The sequence below is a fragment of the Littorina saxatilis genome, linkage group LG15, assembly GCF_037325665.1.
Source record: "Littorina saxatilis isolate snail1 linkage group LG15, US_GU_Lsax_2.0, whole genome shotgun sequence".
NCBI classification, from domain to species: Eukaryota; Metazoa; Mollusca; class Gastropoda; order Littorinimorpha; family Littorinidae; genus Littorina; species Littorina saxatilis.
Window position 1 is genome coordinate 28,328,566 of NC_090259.1, and position 17,603 is coordinate 28,346,168.

General features: G+C 45.4%; 1 protein-coding gene across 1 annotated transcript in view; it reads right to left on the reverse strand.

Annotated features, from left to right (window-relative positions):
- Positions 1-6: 6 nt before the first annotated feature.
- Positions 7-17,603, reverse strand: part of LOC138948999 (multiple epidermal growth factor-like domains protein 8) — a 75,061-nt gene continuing 57,464 nt past the window's right edge. Inside the window, exons 27-36 of the mRNA XM_070320693.1 lie at positions 16,754-16,955; positions 15,117-15,331; positions 13,703-13,973; positions 13,117-13,267; positions 12,368-12,554; positions 11,701-11,862; positions 10,851-10,993; positions 9,061-9,181; positions 7,910-8,227; positions 7-6,630 (exon numbers count right to left, since the gene is read on the reverse strand). Of these exons, the coding sequence (XP_070176794.1) occupies positions 5,707-6,630; positions 7,910-8,227; positions 9,061-9,181; positions 10,851-10,993; positions 11,701-11,862; positions 12,368-12,554; positions 13,117-13,267; positions 13,703-13,973; positions 15,117-15,331; positions 16,754-16,955 (2,694 nt within the window). The 3' untranslated portion in view covers positions 7-5,706. The remainder of the gene's footprint in view (positions 6,631-7,909; positions 8,228-9,060; positions 9,182-10,850; positions 10,994-11,700; positions 11,863-12,367; positions 12,555-13,116; positions 13,268-13,702; positions 13,974-15,116; positions 15,332-16,753; positions 16,956-17,603) is intronic.

Consider the following 17,603-nt stretch of genomic DNA (forward strand, 5'->3'; position numbering starts at 1 on the left):
ATATGACCTTACTGGGAGAATGCAAGTTTCCAGTACAAAGGACTTAACATTTCTTACATACTGCTTGACTAAAATCTGTACAAACATTGACTATATTCTATACAAGAAACACTTAACAAGGGTAAAAGGAGAAACAGAATCCGTTAGTCGCCTCTTACGACATGCTGGGGAGCATCGGGTAAATTCTTCCCCCTAACCCGCAGGGGGGAAGCCAAACTGTCAGTACTTACTGATCACCCCTCATATGTAATGTCATCACATCTGTAGGTTGGTGAGAAAAAGGGCATCATACCTAACGGCAACTCTTAAAGGTACCGTACTTTCCGCGTACATGATCATGTTCACCGACTTCATTCAAACCCTGGTTAATAAGTAATTGCTGAAAGTCTTCAACTTTAAATGACAGTACTGTGGCCATGCTTGCCTTCATCTGAACAGTGAACACAACCCTGTGTGCCTCTGCAGTTTTCAGGTCAATTATGTAAACTTGAAGCATCCCACAAAGAACAAATGGTCCTTCCCCAGTTTCCGACTGTGATTTTATTTTAATTTACCTCTCATAAAAAAAATGCCTCGCTGTATTTCACTTGGCTTAGATCGAATTAGCATTAAAGGACAAAAACTAACTGAAAAACGATGCTTCACTGTTTTTCTTGGTAAAGGTAAAATGAATTATGAAGAAATCCTGACACTCACATTTTTTACTCACAAGTTAACATGATGCCCAACACAACACTGGCAAGTGGGTATACCCAATGTAGTTCCTAGGCCTCTGTCTTGGGTCACAAGCAGGTATGATGCCCCTTTAGCTGTCACCCCTCTATCAACCAACCAACAGATGGCGACGGCGACACATTAATGACCTCCACAAACGCCTGTGTTTCAAATGCTTCCATGGATACTGATCCGGTCTTTGAGCCGTTATCACAGACGCAAAGAATCCAAGGCTGAGCTAAAGGCTCCTTTATATTTACCCTAGCTCTGCAACTTGCCCAGTATTCCTTTGCAAAGAACCCATGGCTGAGCTAAAGGCTCCTTTATGTTTACCCTAGCTCTGCAACTTGCCCAGTATTCCTTTGCAAAGAACCCAAGGCTGAGCTAAAGGCTCCTTTATGTTTACCCTAGCTCTGCAACTTGCCCAGTATTCCTTTGCAAAGAATCCAAGGCTGAGCTAAAGGCTCCTTTATGTTTACCCTAGCTCTGCAACTTGCCCAGTATTCCTTTGCAAAGAACCCAAGGCTGAGCTAAAGGCTCCTTTATGTTTACCCTAGCTCTGCAACTTGCCCAGTATTCCTTTGCAAAGAACCCAAGGCTGAGCTAAAGGCTCCTTTATGTTTACCCTCGCTCTGCAACCTGCCCAGTATTCCTTTGCATGAGAATTTTAGTTCAGCACTGCATTATTCTTTGTTATTATTTACAGCAGTGTTGTTCTCAGGCCTTGGACTTCAGTCACTGAAGCTTATTTTTCTGATCTGACCCATTGGTTTGATCCCTGGCTAGTCAGTTGTCCGATCGTCTGATAGCTTTGACATGTACTGATGTAGGAGGTCTTCTGACAGAACAAGTTTTGTGGCTGGCACATTTGGACCCATGCATATTTTCCATCCAAGTCTCACTGACCTCGAGTCCTCTGAGTGTGAAAACAACACTGTTGCCCTAGAATGTCATACAGGGGAACCCACCTTTCAAGACCTCAAGAAATGTGAGAAAATCAGGGGGGGGGGGGGGGGGGGGTTCCACCGTAGTTATCAAACTATTCTTTACACCCCCATTCCACACAACCGTTCTAGGTCCCGTCACCGTACCGACCAAGGACGGCTGCCACAACAATGGAACGCTGCTCGAACTGGGTGGCCGAGTGGTAAACGCACTTGCCTCGGAAGCGAGAGGTTGCGAGTTTGACCCTGGGTCAGGGCGTTAGCAATTTTCTCCCCCCTTTCCTAACCTAGGTGGTGGGTTCAAGTGCTAGTCTTTCGGATGAGACGAAAAACCGAGGTCCCTTCGTGTACACTACATTGGGGTGTGCACGTTAAAGATCCCACGATTGACAAAAGGGTCTTTCCTGGCAAAATTGTATAGGCATAGATACAAATGTCCACCAAATACCCGTGTGACTTGGAATAATAGGCCGTGAAAAGTAAATATTCGCCTTAATTGGCTTGAGATTTACTGGCCGATGTGAATGCGTGATATATTGAGTAAAAAATTCCATCTCACACGGCAGAAATTAATATGTAAAGCGCTTAGAGAACGTCAAGCGCTATATAAATCGCCCCATACACACATACATACAAACGGCCGTTTTTGGCATCTTTGAGCAGCGTCTGACTATAGTGGCAGCCGTCCTTGGTCGGTACGGGAACGGGACCTAGAACGGTTGTGTGGAATGTGGGTATAACAACTCAGTGTGTGAGAGCCCTACCGTTGCGTGGAATGGGGGTGTTAAGGATCTACAGTGGTGCCTGCAATGAAAGAACACCCACAGGACCAGCCAACACCCACAGGACCAGCCAACACCCACAGGACCAGCCAACACCCACAGGACCAGCCAACACCCACAGGACCAGCCAACACCCACAGGACCAGCCAACACCCACAGGACCAGCCAACACCCACAGGACCAGCCAACACCCACAGGACCAGCCAACACCCACAGGACCAGCCAACACTCACAGGACCAGCCAACACCCACAGGACCAGCCAAAAGTGTCCCCACAGTGCAGGTGGCCTGTCATGACAGGTATACTCTGGTCAAGTTTATGGACATAGGGACAACAGAAGGAGTTCTCTCTTGAGAGGTGTCCTTTCATCGGAGGGGCCTGACATCGCAGGTCACACAGGACCACTGCCTACTTGTTGTAAGTTCTCAAGTCGCCCAAACCATTGCTTAATGCACCGCATTTCTCAAAATTGATGCAGAGAAAAGCCAACATTTGAACAAACTAACACTAACAGAGAAACTGTAACTGGAAAAGCTAACTTCGCATACAATATCAAAAGAGTTTACAAATCCAAAGAAACCGTAACAAGAAAAATCTCATAATCTGAAATGAAAGGAAAACTTGATAAAGCACAAAGAGTACTGCTGTCAGTGTCACTATGAAAGTGGATTAAAAAAGTGAAAGCGTTAAAAACACTGTGTATTCAGTGCAATAAAACACCTTGAAATACATTCACCTTCAAGTTCAGCTTCAATACACAGTAAGCAGTTTGCTTCCTCAGCTCTCCTTTTCTGAAACTTCACTCATGCATTGCCCTAAATTCCTGCTTCCTTAAACGTTTCACATCAAAAGTCACTCAAACACGCGTGATTCACACTCGCACGGAACTGTGCGTTGGTGAAAAGTCCACCTAATGTTAGCTGTTATAACCCTCCTCACACCTCAAACTTGGCTGTAAACTGGTTGTGTCCATCAGTCTCCGTCTGAAAATGACATCTTGTGGATCACTTGCATCTCAACTGTTCAAACTCGCACACATTTTTCAAGCACATTTAAAAACGTTCAAGTTGCAAGCTCCTTGGCAAGTTTGCACACATTCCAAAACACAGTCTGTACTCCACCTGAAGTTACTTGACGTCTGTTCGATTTCGAAGACGAGAGGCATCTCTCCAAGCACAAACTGTTACATCAGACAAAGCTTTTTAGTTCTCAGACGTCACTCTTTGCGTGAAACAAGTTCATCAGAAGTTGCATGTTCCCAAGTGTGATTTTTCTCAGAGTTCAAACGCCAGTAACTGTACTGGCAAACACACTCAGACACCTGTCTGTTTTTCCAATCCTGAATACTATGCTCAGCAGCTTCAGGACTGAACATATGCCATTGCTTCCATCTCCATGAGAAAAACATTAAAACACATCCATGCAACTTTCAGCTTTACAATTGTAATTTACACTAATTACAAGCATCGAAATCATGACAAATCTGGTGGATTTCAACAGACACAAAAAAGCACAAGCAAAGTCTTTCAAGCAGAAAAAAAAGGTTGTAGGATATAAAGCCGGCCATGATGTATCACTGACACAACTGCAATTCCTTCTTCTCAAAAAGCCTGGCCGCTCACATAAAATCTGTCAGTATTAATGCCCGTATTTCTGTGGAGTGAAATCACTGCACTTACGCCATCCTCACCACAGCCAAATAAACCTACCACATATCGGTTTCTCATTTCTTATTCCTATATATATATATATAATAATTTTTTAATATCATACCATGTCTAACAAACAGTCCTGTGGTCATCCTGTAAGAAGTCCGATCGCTGGAGATAAGCGTCCGTTTCCTAATTCAAGGGAGCAAACTCACATTGTGCACGTCTTGAACAAATAGCTCCTACAAAAACTGAACGCATTCTGATTAAAACCTAATAGATTTTCCTGCAGAAGAGGCTTAGTTAAAAACCTGGCCTTCTTGTCACAACAGTAGTGAAGATCACAAAGTGTAGTCCATACCACAACCCTATAATTAGTTCATGTGCTTTTGCCGTCAAAACTAATAAAGTCCTCTTCCTTCTTCTTATTCAGCGTGTAAGCACACATACACCTGTCCTAAATACTGAACATAACTTTTCCCCCAAAATCAGAGGATAAAAAAGAGCCATCACAGTCCAATTACTTTCCAATAAAAATAATAAATGAATTCCTTTGGCAAAAGCGAACGGGAGGGGGGAAATAAAACCTCTCGTTCTCTGACTAAAAACAAACAAACTGGCCTTGCAGCATACATGTGCAAAACATAAAATGATGTGGAGGGAAAGTATTCTGTGACTAAACAAAATAACACTGCAGAAGGATTTTCACAAGATTCTGTGCGTAAAGTTTCCTTCCACCTTTTCTACTGACCGCTCTTTTTCCTCATAATCCTTGTTGTCAATCACTATCTTGATTATCTTCAGTCTCTTCCGACTCATCACAACGCTCCGCAACTAAAACCATTTTAATATCAGATCCAAAGTGGCTGTTTTCTTGTTTCTCACACTCCTGCTATCACTGACGCTAGTGGTGAGATTCTGTCAAAATCCAGTCACCTTTAACTAGAGTTCTCTTCTGCTGCAATTCAAATCTAAAATCAGTAGCAGACAAGGTGAGGTTTTGGGCTTCCGGAAAGGGAAAGCAATGAAAACCTAACAGCAAGCGTGGATTTTGTTCTGTGCTTTCCTGAATAAAGCTACACACACGTACGTATTCACAGACCACACGTACCCTTTTACCGACAGAACAGAGAGGCGCCTTAATTTTAGCTCTTCTAACACGGTCTTCCTTCTTCACTTTTTCTTCTTCTCATTCGTCTCTTCACTCTTTCAACCCACGACTGTACCTGCCGGGTAAACACGTCAATTGTGTGCACTCTCCTCCACCCAACGCTAATGCTATACAGCCACATTGTGCCTGGCTTTCTAATCTCCAGTGTAGTTTGTAGTGCGCGCTGCAAGATGATGACAGGCTTCACCATGTTTTACAGACACACGTTGCCTGGCGATCTCATTTCCACTGCATGCCATTTGATGATGACAACAGACTTCATCATGTTAAACAGACATATACTGCCTGGCATTCTCACCATGTTATACAGACATATGCTGCGTGGTATTCTCACCCTGTTAAACAGACATATGCTGCATGGCATTCTCACTTCAACTGTACACCAGAAGAAAATGACTCTTCACACACACACAAAAAGCTCTCCCAGCTAGGGGGCGTGGCTATGTCAGCAGGGGGAGGAGCTAGCTCGTCGTCTCTGTGTGGGTTTGTGGGCCGACTGGGGTGGGGAAATCCTCATGGTCAGCGTGGACCCCATACACAAGTGACACGGTGCCTGAGACGCACCCGGCAACTGGAACAACACCGTACCCACCGCCGCGATCCCGTCATCCGTGGGCTCCACGGCGATGGGAACCACGCTGAGGTTGTGAGTCCGTGGGGGCGGGGCGTGGGCGGGGGAGAGCTCCATGGGGTGGTGGTGAAGACGCAGCATGGGACGCGAAAGCCGCCCCCGTCGGTGATAGATGGTGGACATGAAGCTGTTCCCGTTGCCCCCGAACCCAAACCCGAAAGTGTCAAAGCCCACCCCGCCAAACTCCTCCTCCCCGCCGCCCCCTGATTCCTCGGGCTCCACCAGCACCAGCACCTTGGCGAAAGGTCGCGACGCCATGCACTCCATCTCACGCTCCCGTAGCTGTCGCGAGCGCCGCGCGTCAAAGGCCTGCTTGACCTTCCACAGCATGACGCACAGCGCCAGGAACAGGAAGAAGCAGGAGAAGAAGACTGAGAAGAAGACGAAGAGGTCGATGTGGGGCTGGTCCTGGCGGAAGTACAGCACGCCGTACGTCTTGTCCTCCACCCTCTCCCTCCCCAGGTCGTCCAGGGCCGTGGGGTCTTCGCGGCTCTGCACAATGATGTAGAAACGCGACACTCGCAGGTTGTGGTCTTTCTCCGGCAGCGTGATGACCAGACGGAACTGCACGTTGCGCACGACCAGGATGGTGTTCTTCTGGCTGACGGTGATGTAGGTGTTGAGGCTGCTGGCGCGCACGTGCTCGAAGCTGTAGTCACCGAAGGCTGAGATGTCATTGCTGGTGCTGCGGCGATGTCGTGTATTGGCGTCAATTGGTGGACGACTGTTGATGTCCACCTGAGGAGACATTTTGGAAAGAAGAGGTAAGTTAAGCCTGTCCTTTAAGCTTAGTCGACTTCGCGAAGACTTTTCAGCGAAAACTCAGTGCCTAAGCTTTATGCGGCCAGCTTAGAAAGTATACTTCGCGTAGTCGACTTTGAAATATAAGTTCATGAAATTCTACACAAGAGAAACAAATCCTTATTAGACTCACCATTCGTCATGTATTACAGTGGAACCCCCTTTTAGGACCCCCAATTTAACCCCTTCACTGCCCACCCCGTACTAGGTACGTGGTCATTTTCGGTTTGTCGTACGCCCATAACCGTATCTCATACGTGGGATTTGCGTCAGCAACATTTCAGGACATTTCTGAAAACTAAATGGGAGGTAACCACTGTCCAAGTACTTGTAGGGGTTCTAAACACAGTTCTTTCCCATAGACCGTTCGGATAAGTTAGTACCACGTGTTGAAAACCGTGTTAGAAATGAAGAACCGATTAATAGCATTCACAATGGGGGCCGAAAGTTGGACCTCAACTCGTAGACCTGTTTTCAAGCGATACAGTGTTTTGGAAGCTCTACAAGAAGTGATTTATGGATTACCACACAGAAGAATACTTTTATGGGCTGTAATGTGAGCACCTGATGTTTGACACCAGTTTTAGCAGTGTTTTGTGTGGTTTTACGTGCTGCAATGTGTGTGTGTGTGTGTAAGTCCAGAAACTGTAATTTTTTACAAAAATGGTCATAATATCAATTTTTCCTATAACAATCACAAAGTCCAATGATCATGTCATCCTATAATAGCCAAGGGTATAAGCAAAACACATGCCAAAGATCTAAGAGATATCTCAATAAATGATCGAGCAGTGAACAGATTAGTGAACCAACCGAAGAAAGCGAAATTTTGCCCTGGCACACAGCAATACCAAAATGCTGTTATACTGTGGCAGTGAAGGGGTTAAGACTCCTCCTTTTCAAGAAATAGTTTCCTTTGATGATTTAATGAGGATAAAAAGTCGCTCGTTCATTTCAATGTTTATTATTCTCTGAAGTGCCAGGAGGCTGGTACCGCACGACTCTCACTTGCTCTGTTACACATGTTGTGCGCATTTAGACCGCTTACTTCCCTTTGTTCATCAGATCTGTTTTCTCTGATTTTCTTTCCATAACCTCTATCAATTTACCCCCATTCAAATACTCCCTCCTTTTTAAGACTTGACTTTCTCAGATATTTTGGTAGTCTTAAAATTTAGGTTTCCACTGTAGAAACTCCACGAAACAGCAGACTCACCTTATACTGCGGATCCACAATGACCGAGTGGAGGCCGTTTTTGCCGTCGACAAACACCTGGAACATGTCCTCTCTGTTGGAGAAATACACATCCGCTCCGCCCTGCGTGATATCGATGGTGATACGAATATCCACGTTGAGGTACTTGGGCTGTACTGCGTAAAACACCGTGCGACCCGCCAGGAGGGCTACGGGGTCGTGCAGACAGTCCGTTTGTGAATTGGGGTCAAGGCAGTATTCAAGGTCGACCTGCATCTGGCGGTAGCACTGGTGGCCGTTGGTCGGGGTACCCAGGAAATACTCCTTGCATATAGAGCACTGGAGAGACAATTTGTAATACAGGGATGAGTCTGGAATCTGACTTACTATTAGGGCTTAACGTCCTCTGAGGTACCTAGGACCTTTATGGGACATAAAGGCTGGAATCAATGTAATATGAAAAGTTCAAGTTATAATCGTTTACAGGCAGGCTGGGAGTGTCAAGGAAAATGTTCTATTCTGAGGTATCATTTTAATGGATAATATAGTATTGTTATTATTATTGTTGTAAGAAAGGTCATTTGATCAAATTATCATGAAATGGTGTGTGCAGAAAACAAACTCCATGCATTAAAAACAGTCATAGGCAATATGTCATAGAGGGATTAGGTCATGATCTGCAAATTTAGACAACTAGGCGAAAGTATGGAATGCAGAAATTTGGCCAGAACCAGCAAGCTGTATGTCTTTTTACGTATTCATAAAAAAAAAAATACAGGGATCAGACCAGAAGCAATCCCAGATAAATCACACACACACACACACACACACACACACACACACACACACAAACACACACACACACATGCATGTACGCACACACCCACACACCCACACACACAAACACACACACACACACAAACACACACACAAACACACACACAAACACACAAACACACACACACACAAACACACAAACACACACACAAACACACACACACATGCATGTACGCACACACCCACACACGAACACACATACACACACACAAACACACACACACACACACACACACACACACACACACCAATGTCAACCCTTCCACCAAACTTTAGAATCCTGCATTATTCAGACAGCCTAAAGAATGGAAAGACAGACAGACAGACAAACTGACCTGTAACTGCCAGCACTGCAGTCCGTCAGTGTGTTCACACTTGGTGTCTGTGTTGTTCTGACACGCACAGTTCTCCCCTGTGTCTCTGTTGCACTTGTTGCTGTGGCCGTTACACTGACACCTGAATGACACACACATCACATTTAGCGTACAATTTACTTGACCACAAGGTCAACATGCCAAATGACTGGGTCCCAAATCCACTGTTGCAGCATAAGTTATACATGTACTCACAAGAGTAACAGCTATTGTGTTTTCAGCGTAGCAATAGGGTCCGACATTTAGACGAGACAAGTATAATGCCGACGAGTCGAAGACGAGTCGCATTATACTTGTTCGAGTCTAAATATCGGACCCTATTGCTACACTGAAAATACAATAGCGATTATATAGCTGTTCTGACCTTGATTTGTTGTTCCAAACTTACAAAATGACAGTTTTTGCGTCGATGCGTTGATCTCAGATTTTGATAGCAGACGCCGTTTCTTATGCGCATTAGTTTTGCGCAGGAGCCACACTGACTTTGGAAAAAAACTCGATTTAACAACACAGCTGTTAAACAGCTTTTTGTTAGTTCATTCGTATACAACAAAAAGAAGTTTGAGTTTTTTTAATTTTGAACAAGACTACTTATGAAGAAGACCAAAACACAACATCAACGGAAAACTAGAAACAACTGAAGAACAAGGATGCAACAAGGGGAGGAGAAGAGAACAGCTAATCCGTACAACGCGAGCAGACGGCATGCAGCGAAGTTTTCAGTTTCAGTGGGTGAATGGCATTTATACTTGTCTCGTCATGAAGCGAATTTTTCAACCTCAGTTATAAACGACTACATGAATGTTAGTGCCATGGGTTGTACATCAATACTTCAGAGGGGAAGTGGGGTATTTAGTGTGGAGTTACGAGATAAGAAAGTCGGCCATTTTTGCCAATATGCTTTTGGATATTGGCAAAAATGGCCGACTTCCGTAGCATTATGCTTTGATGATCGGAAGAGACCATCCAATCACAGCCCCCGAATTCCCCCACGTGTCCATCAGAATAGCTATATTACTGAATGTAATCCTTGACATGGTCTCGCCATATTTATATGGATAGGTTTCTGTTACAAAATTAATTAAGAAACAAATATTTATTCTGCACAGAAAGCAGCCTTGTCCAAGTACAGTGGAACCCCCCTTTTAAGACCATACTTTTCCAGAGTTTCTGTTCTTTCTTTCTTTCTTTATTTGGTGTTTAACGTCGTTTTCAACCACGAAGGTTATATCGCGACGGGGATAGGGGGGAGATGGGATAGAGCCACTTGTCAATTGTTTCTTGTCCACAAAAGCACTAATCAAAAATTTGCTCCAGGGGTTTGCAACGTAGTACAATATATGACCTTACTGGGAGAATGCAAGTTTCCAGTACCAAGGATTTGACATTTCTTACATACTGCTTGACTAAAATCTTTACAAACACTGACTATATTCTATACAAGAAACACTTAACAAGGGTAAAAGGAGAAACAGAATCCGTTAGTCGCCTCTTACGACATCCTCGGGAGCATCGGGTAAATTCTTCCCCCTAACCCGCGGGTTTTTTTCTCAGATTTGTGGAGGTCTTAAAAGTGGGTTCCACTGTACAAAAACAACCTTGCAAATTGGGACCAAACCCACGGACAAGCAATGAACCCACTTTCAGCCAAAAGCAGTACAAAACGGAATTATAACCACAGTCAGACCCTCCCAAAAGCTGTGTGTGGTATGTGAAACTTGCAGAAGTCAAGCCAAGCAGGTAAGACTCACGGAGTACAGCCCCAGGTCTTGGGCTGGCCCTGCTTGCGGAAATGTCCGTCAGTGCACTCGCCACACTTGTCGCCCGTGGTGTTGTGCTGGCAGTTGAGACACATGGCTTCCTGACGTCTCGGCCCTCGGCTCCGTGACTGCAGCTGTGGGCAGAAAAGTAAATAATAATGATAATAATGAACACTTATTAATTGACCCTTCTCACTAGAGCTCACGGCAATGAACAATAGCAACAGCTTGCGCACACACACACTGTCACACACACACTTTCACACACACACCCACACATACACAAACCCACACACACACTGTCACACACACACACACCACACACACACACACTACACACACACCCACACACACACAAACCCACACAAACCCCCCCACACACACACACTGTCACACACACACCCACACACCCACACAAACACATATCAATATTAAATAATATTAAAACAAAATAAGTAAGAACAAATTCAACACGTTTTCCATTGGGGCAAGTCTTCTTCCTTCAGTACAAAGGACAGCCATCACCCGCATGTATGACACACTCCCCCGCAGACATGTCAGGCTGTCATAGAATTTCTGACTTACAGGCAGACTGGCGTCTGGCAGAGTGTGTCACATAGTGGGGAATTTTGGAGTAAGTTGTCTGTAGTCATTGATACTGTATCGCAGGGGCACCTCTATGATGGACTAAACCATAGTTTTACAGTCCCCTCATCAAAGCTATGTGAACTACTGTCTTTAAGAGGAAATTGTTCGCTTCACTGTTTCAAAGCGTTATTTCCAAACATTTCCAACTATGCAAATGTCTGACAAACAAGACGATGATCAACACATATCTCACCTCCAGTGTATGCTGCGGGGAGCCCATCATGCGTACTTCGTTCTCGTCACGACTGACACAGACTTCCGTGTGGTTGTTGCAGAATTCGCGACATGGGATGCAGGGGGCGCCCTTCACCGGGTCGCCCACGAAGAAGCGACGACACATCTCGCAGCGATTACCCTGAAGAATCACAGACGATCAAAATAATATTATAATACTTAGAGTGCCATGGAGAATGAGGAATCAAAACGATCGCCATATGTACAAAGGTTAACACCCTGGATAACCATGTTATTTCTTCAGTCCAAAACTTGGTCTGTTTTCAGTTTGGACCTGCTAGTGACTTATCCCCCTTCGTGTGTACACGCAAGCACAAGACCAAGTGCTCGCGGAAAAGATCCTGTAATCCATGTCAGAGTTCGGTGGGTTATAGAAACACAAAAATACCCAGCATGCCTCCCCCGAAATCGGCGTATGCTGCCTGAATGGCGGGGTAAAAACGGTCATACACGTAAACATCCACTCGTGCTAAAACACGAGTGAACGTGTGAGTCCTAAGCCCATGAACGAAGAAGAAGAAGAAGAAGAAGTTTGAACCGAACGTGAAGAAGAAGAAGAAGAAAAAGTCAAGGACCAGACGGTTCCATTTTCTACGTTGACAAAGCAAAGCAAAGCCAGCACTCACCATGGTGTTATTCTCACACCGGAGACAGACGTCTCTCCTGGTGACGCTCTCACAGTTGCTGTGTTTGTGACACTCGCACTCCACGGAGCAGTTGTCGCCCACCCAGCCAAAGAAACACTGACACACGTCGGGCTGGACGCATGTTCCCTTGATGCAGCCCTGGTGGCAGACTGGCTCACAACGACCGCTGCAACAGGGGAGAGAAGAGAGGAAGGTCATGATGCAGTGTGCGACAGTTCTGTTTCTTACTGTGCCATACTTCAGCGCTGAAACTCACTGACTGTGTGTGTGTGGTGTGTGCATGCGTGCATGTTTGATGGATTGGGGTGTGTGTGTTTGTGTGTGTGTGTGTGTGTGTGTGTGTGTGTGTGTGTGTGTGTGTATGTGCGTGCATGCATGCGTGTGCATGCGTGCGTGCATGCGTGCGTGCATGCGTGCGTGTGTTTATGTGAGTAGGGGGGGAGAGACTGTGTGTGTGTGTGTGTGTGTGTGTGTGTGTGTGTGTGTGTGTGTGTGTGTGTGTGTGTGTGTGTGTGTGTGTGTGTGTGTGTGTGTGTGTGTGTGTGTGTGTGTGTGTGGATGCGGATGTGCATGCATGCACGGATTTTCATTTGTTTGGTGAGTGTGTGTGTGTGTGTGTGTGCATGCATACATGCGTTGGATTGGTGTGTGTGCGTGCATGCGTGCATGCGTGTGTGCATGCGTCTGTCTGTCTGTCTGTCTGTCTGTCTGTGTGTGTCAACACTGACTTTGAATTCTTGATGTATCCCGGCTTGCACTGACAGCGGAAGGAGGTGACTGTGTCCACACAGATCTGAGTTTCCTTGTCACACGTGTGGTGGCCGTTCTTACACTCGTTCTCCGTCAGACACTCGTCAAACTTCCACTCGGGATTCGTGCCTGAAAGTCAAACACTAACATTCAGGTATTGCACACTATTTCTGTTGGTTTCCACCCCAAAAAAACATGCAGTCTTCTTCTTCTTTTACATCGATTGCTAGATGGTCAAACCAGTCGCCAGCAAGAATGTTGCTGCACTGCATTCACAACCAGGAAAGAAACCAGAACAACTTGCAATTGGTTATCTGTGAAACAATTTGAAGACAAAATTTACAAGACTGTCAATATTTCAGCCAGCATTTCAATGACTTACTTGTCCTCACAAAATGGGGTACTTAGTTCAACTTGATGCATTTTGCATTAAAACAAAGGGGGGGGGGGGGGGGGGAGATTATGAAGGACATGTTTTCGTGCTGCGTTTCACTGACATCCCTGAGACTCTGTGTGTATGTGTGTGTGTGCAAGCGTGGGTGCATTTGTGTGTTTACACCTCACCTAAATGGTTGATAGTGTGTCCCATGTCGGTCTTCATGTTGCCTTGACTACAGCTACCCATGGACGGCCCTGTCAGCCCCCCTCTCATGCAGACGCCCTGGCCGTTCATGTCAGTCAGCGCACACCAGCCGCAGCCCGGCGTCGTGATACAGTGGTGGCACTGTTTCTTCTGGTGGCAAGGCACTGGACACAGGTCGGCGCGACCCCCATTGTAGATGTAGCCGCACTCACCGAAGGAGCAGCGCAGAGGGAGGTAAACTGGCGGAAGGCACTGAAAAGGATCGAAATTCGGGTGTGGATGGAGCAGTGAGTACTGGGACGGGGCAGCGTGAAAGCATATTGGGACAAGGTACAAACGTCGGGACAAGCAAGAGAAAGAGGAGAAGAAGAAAGAAAGAAAAAAAAAGAAGAAAAAAAAAAGAAAAAAAAAAGAAAAGGATGGAAGGCTTGGTGAGGTGAGGGTAAAGGTGGTTAGCCACAACACTGCTATAATATTGCAGAGTAAGTCAAACCATCATGCTATCATGCTGGAAGTTTTTCCCTTCTCGGGCAAAATGTCATGCCTGGCAACTGCAAATTTCTCCAAGCAGCAGGCCGCAAAAATGATCTACCATACAATGAAAAAAAAGTTTCAGACAGGAGAGAGAAATCACCTCTCATTTATACGATCTAAAGCAAGCACGGTTATTTTACAGGATATTTAATCATGTACAAAAATAAATTGTGAATGTTTCATTCTGTTCATGGTGAAATGTTCCATAAACTTATCTTTCTCGATTTTGATTTCGAAACGTAAGTCGTCTGTCTGCTTTGGATTTCTTCCCAAATCCCTCAACAAACAGACCCTCTTCTTCTTCTGCTGCGTTCGTGGGCTGAAACTCCCACGTACACTCGTGTTTTTTGCACGAGTGGAATTTTACGTGTCTGACCGTTTTTTACCCCGCCATTTAGGCAGCCATACGCCGCTTTCGGAGGAAGCATGCTGGGTATTTTCGTGTTTCTATAACCCACCGAACTCTGACATGGATTACAGGATCTTTTTCGTGCGCACTTGGTCTTGTGCTTGCGTGTACACACGGGGGTGTTCGGACACCGAGGAGAGTCTGCACACAAAGTTGACTCTGAGAAATAAATCTCTCGCCGAACGTGGGGACGAACTCCAAACAGACCCTTATTCCTACCCTCCCTACCCTTCTTTATCACCACTACAGTGGAACCCCCCTTTTAAGACCTCCAAAATCTGAAAAAATTGGGTCTTAAAAAGGAGGGAGTCTAAAATTAATGGGGGGGTAAATTTACAAGGCTTCTGAACAAAACAATGCGAGAAGACAATGTCTTAAAAAGGAGGAAGACTTAAATTGGGGGGGTCTTAGAAGGGGGGTTCCACTGTATCATGTCATCTTGGTTGACGTACCTCTCTCAGGGTCTCGCTCCACAAACACATCTGCGAGCCGCCCTCCACACCGTGGGAGAGGAGACAGGACGTGCAGTTGGTGTGCTGGTAGCACCGCTTGGGGCAGTCGCCCGGCGGGTAGCCCACGAAGGTGGTGGCAGAGATGGGGCGCAGGGTTCGAGTTACACAGTTCCAGTTGTACACAGGGTCTTTGTTGTAGTAGCGTCCTATCTCACCTGCAAGCAGAACAGCTCATCAGTCACAGCGCCAAGCGTTGTGTTAACCGGATGGACAGACTAATCATATTTTCACAGGTTATTCTATTTAATAATAGTAATAATAAATAAATTTTCTATTGCGCCAGTCCCATCAATTGGCTCAAGGCACTTTACAATTTCATTCTAAAACAAACGAGCAAAACTGTAATGGGCATAGAAAGCATACAAATAACTGAGACAAAAACAACAACAAACAAGTTGCGTGAAGCAAAATTAATACATTAAGTCAATCCGTCAGACTCACAAAATGATACTGAACGCACTGCATTTCACACACACAAAAAAGATAATCCGCGATCGAGACTGAAAGCAATGACATTCACATTCAAAACGTAGCGTCCCGTATTAGGGACCTATTAGGGACATGATTTGCAATACAATGATACAACTGGTTGACTGGTATGAACTTCAAGGCAAAAAATACATCGAACAAAAACCAGTTACTCAGCTATGACAACCAGTGTATGCTAAAGCTGAAATGACGATGGCCTCTCACATTTTCTCTCCCATCGCAGGCATACAAAGGGACACAAGCATGGGAGCCCCTCTATTCTTCCTGTTAACGCCTGGTGTTGGAAAGTTGCGGCCCTTTGCTTGTTGAACACACACACCCCCCCCTCCCCCACTCACAGAGCAAGCCAAAACATTTTTCAACAGAGCGAAAAAACCGCAATGTTTCTGGAATGGAAATCCATGTCATGCAGCCGCATCCAAACTCAGTGATCTCCATGGAAAACACAGCCACATTGTCTGTTAAGATATGATAGGACTTGCCCTTAAAACAGACACAAGAAATCCTTCAGGGAAGTTATCTCAATACCAAGACACCACGCGTCAACAGCAACAACGACCCTTTAATGCCAATGTTTCTCTATCTTCTTTTTCTTCTTCGTTCATGGGCTGAAACTCCCACGTTCACTCATGTTTTGCACGACCGGGTTTGTACGTGTATGACCGTTTTTACCCCGCCATTCAGGCAGCCATACGCCGCTTTCGGGGGAGTTTCTCTATCTGCTTATGCTCCCATCATGGGTGTTACTGGGAAAAATCAAAAAACCTGAAAGGCAGGGGTCCAAAATGCTCAAGTTTGAAAGAAAGTTTCTGGACACCGACGAAACCAAATCATAATAAGCAAGATGGCGGCAAATCCAAGGGAGCGAACCGAGAAAGCACGCGAACCGGTGTCAAAAGTCGGATCGGAACCGCTGCTTGTTATTTCAACTTAGCAAAACAAAGCTTTTTTTGTTTGTCTTGTTTTGAAAACCCGGAAAACCGGAATTTCCGGCTTCAGATTTTTTCAAAAACCGGAAATCCGGCAAAAGCCAGAAGAGTAACACCCATGTCCCATTCTATTGCAAACCACAACTCCTCCATACTCACTGGATCGCTTGAAGTGTCGAGTCCACAGGCACTTGGCGAGGTGTGAGCACATCTGGCAGTCGGAGGCGGGACACAGGTACTCGAAGCACGTCCCCAGCTGCTGAATGATGTGCTGATCCAGGGGACAGTCCTTGTCACTGGGACACGACGCCTTCATGGGGATACACGCGCCCTTGGGGCAGTTGGTGCACCACTGGCACCGCTGTGGGTAGACAGTCAAACTACTGTTTAAACACCCTCCGATTTTAGACTCTCTGAAACTACTGTTTAAACACCCTCCGATTTTAGACTCTCTGAAACTACTGTTTAAACACCCTCCGATTTTAGACTCTCTGAAACTACTGTTTAAACACCCTCTGATTTTAGACTCTCTGAAAGTACTGTGTTTAACCCTCCGATTTTAGACTCTCTGAAACTACTGTTTAAACACCCTCAGATTTTAGACTCTCTGAAACTACTGTTTAAACACCCTCAGATTTTAGACTCTCTGAAAGTACTGTTTAAACACCCTCTGATTTTAGACTCTCTGAAACTACTGTTTAAACACCCTCAGATTTTAGACTCTCTGAAACTACTGTTTAAACACCCTCCGATTTTAGACTCTCTGAAAGTACTGTTTAAACACCCTCTGATTTTTAGACTCTCCGCGAGAACTCTGTTTCGGAGGCCTCTAATTTTGGACTCTCAAATGTATGCCAAGAACGCATGCCTCATAACGTGTGTGTAAAGTTATGTCCTTTTTGGTCTCATCTTTACGGCCTTGGCTAACCTCTGTCACTCAGTCTCCCATTCTATTACAGTGCAACCCCCCTTTTAAGAACTCCCTTTGTTTAGGTGATGTCCTGTAATG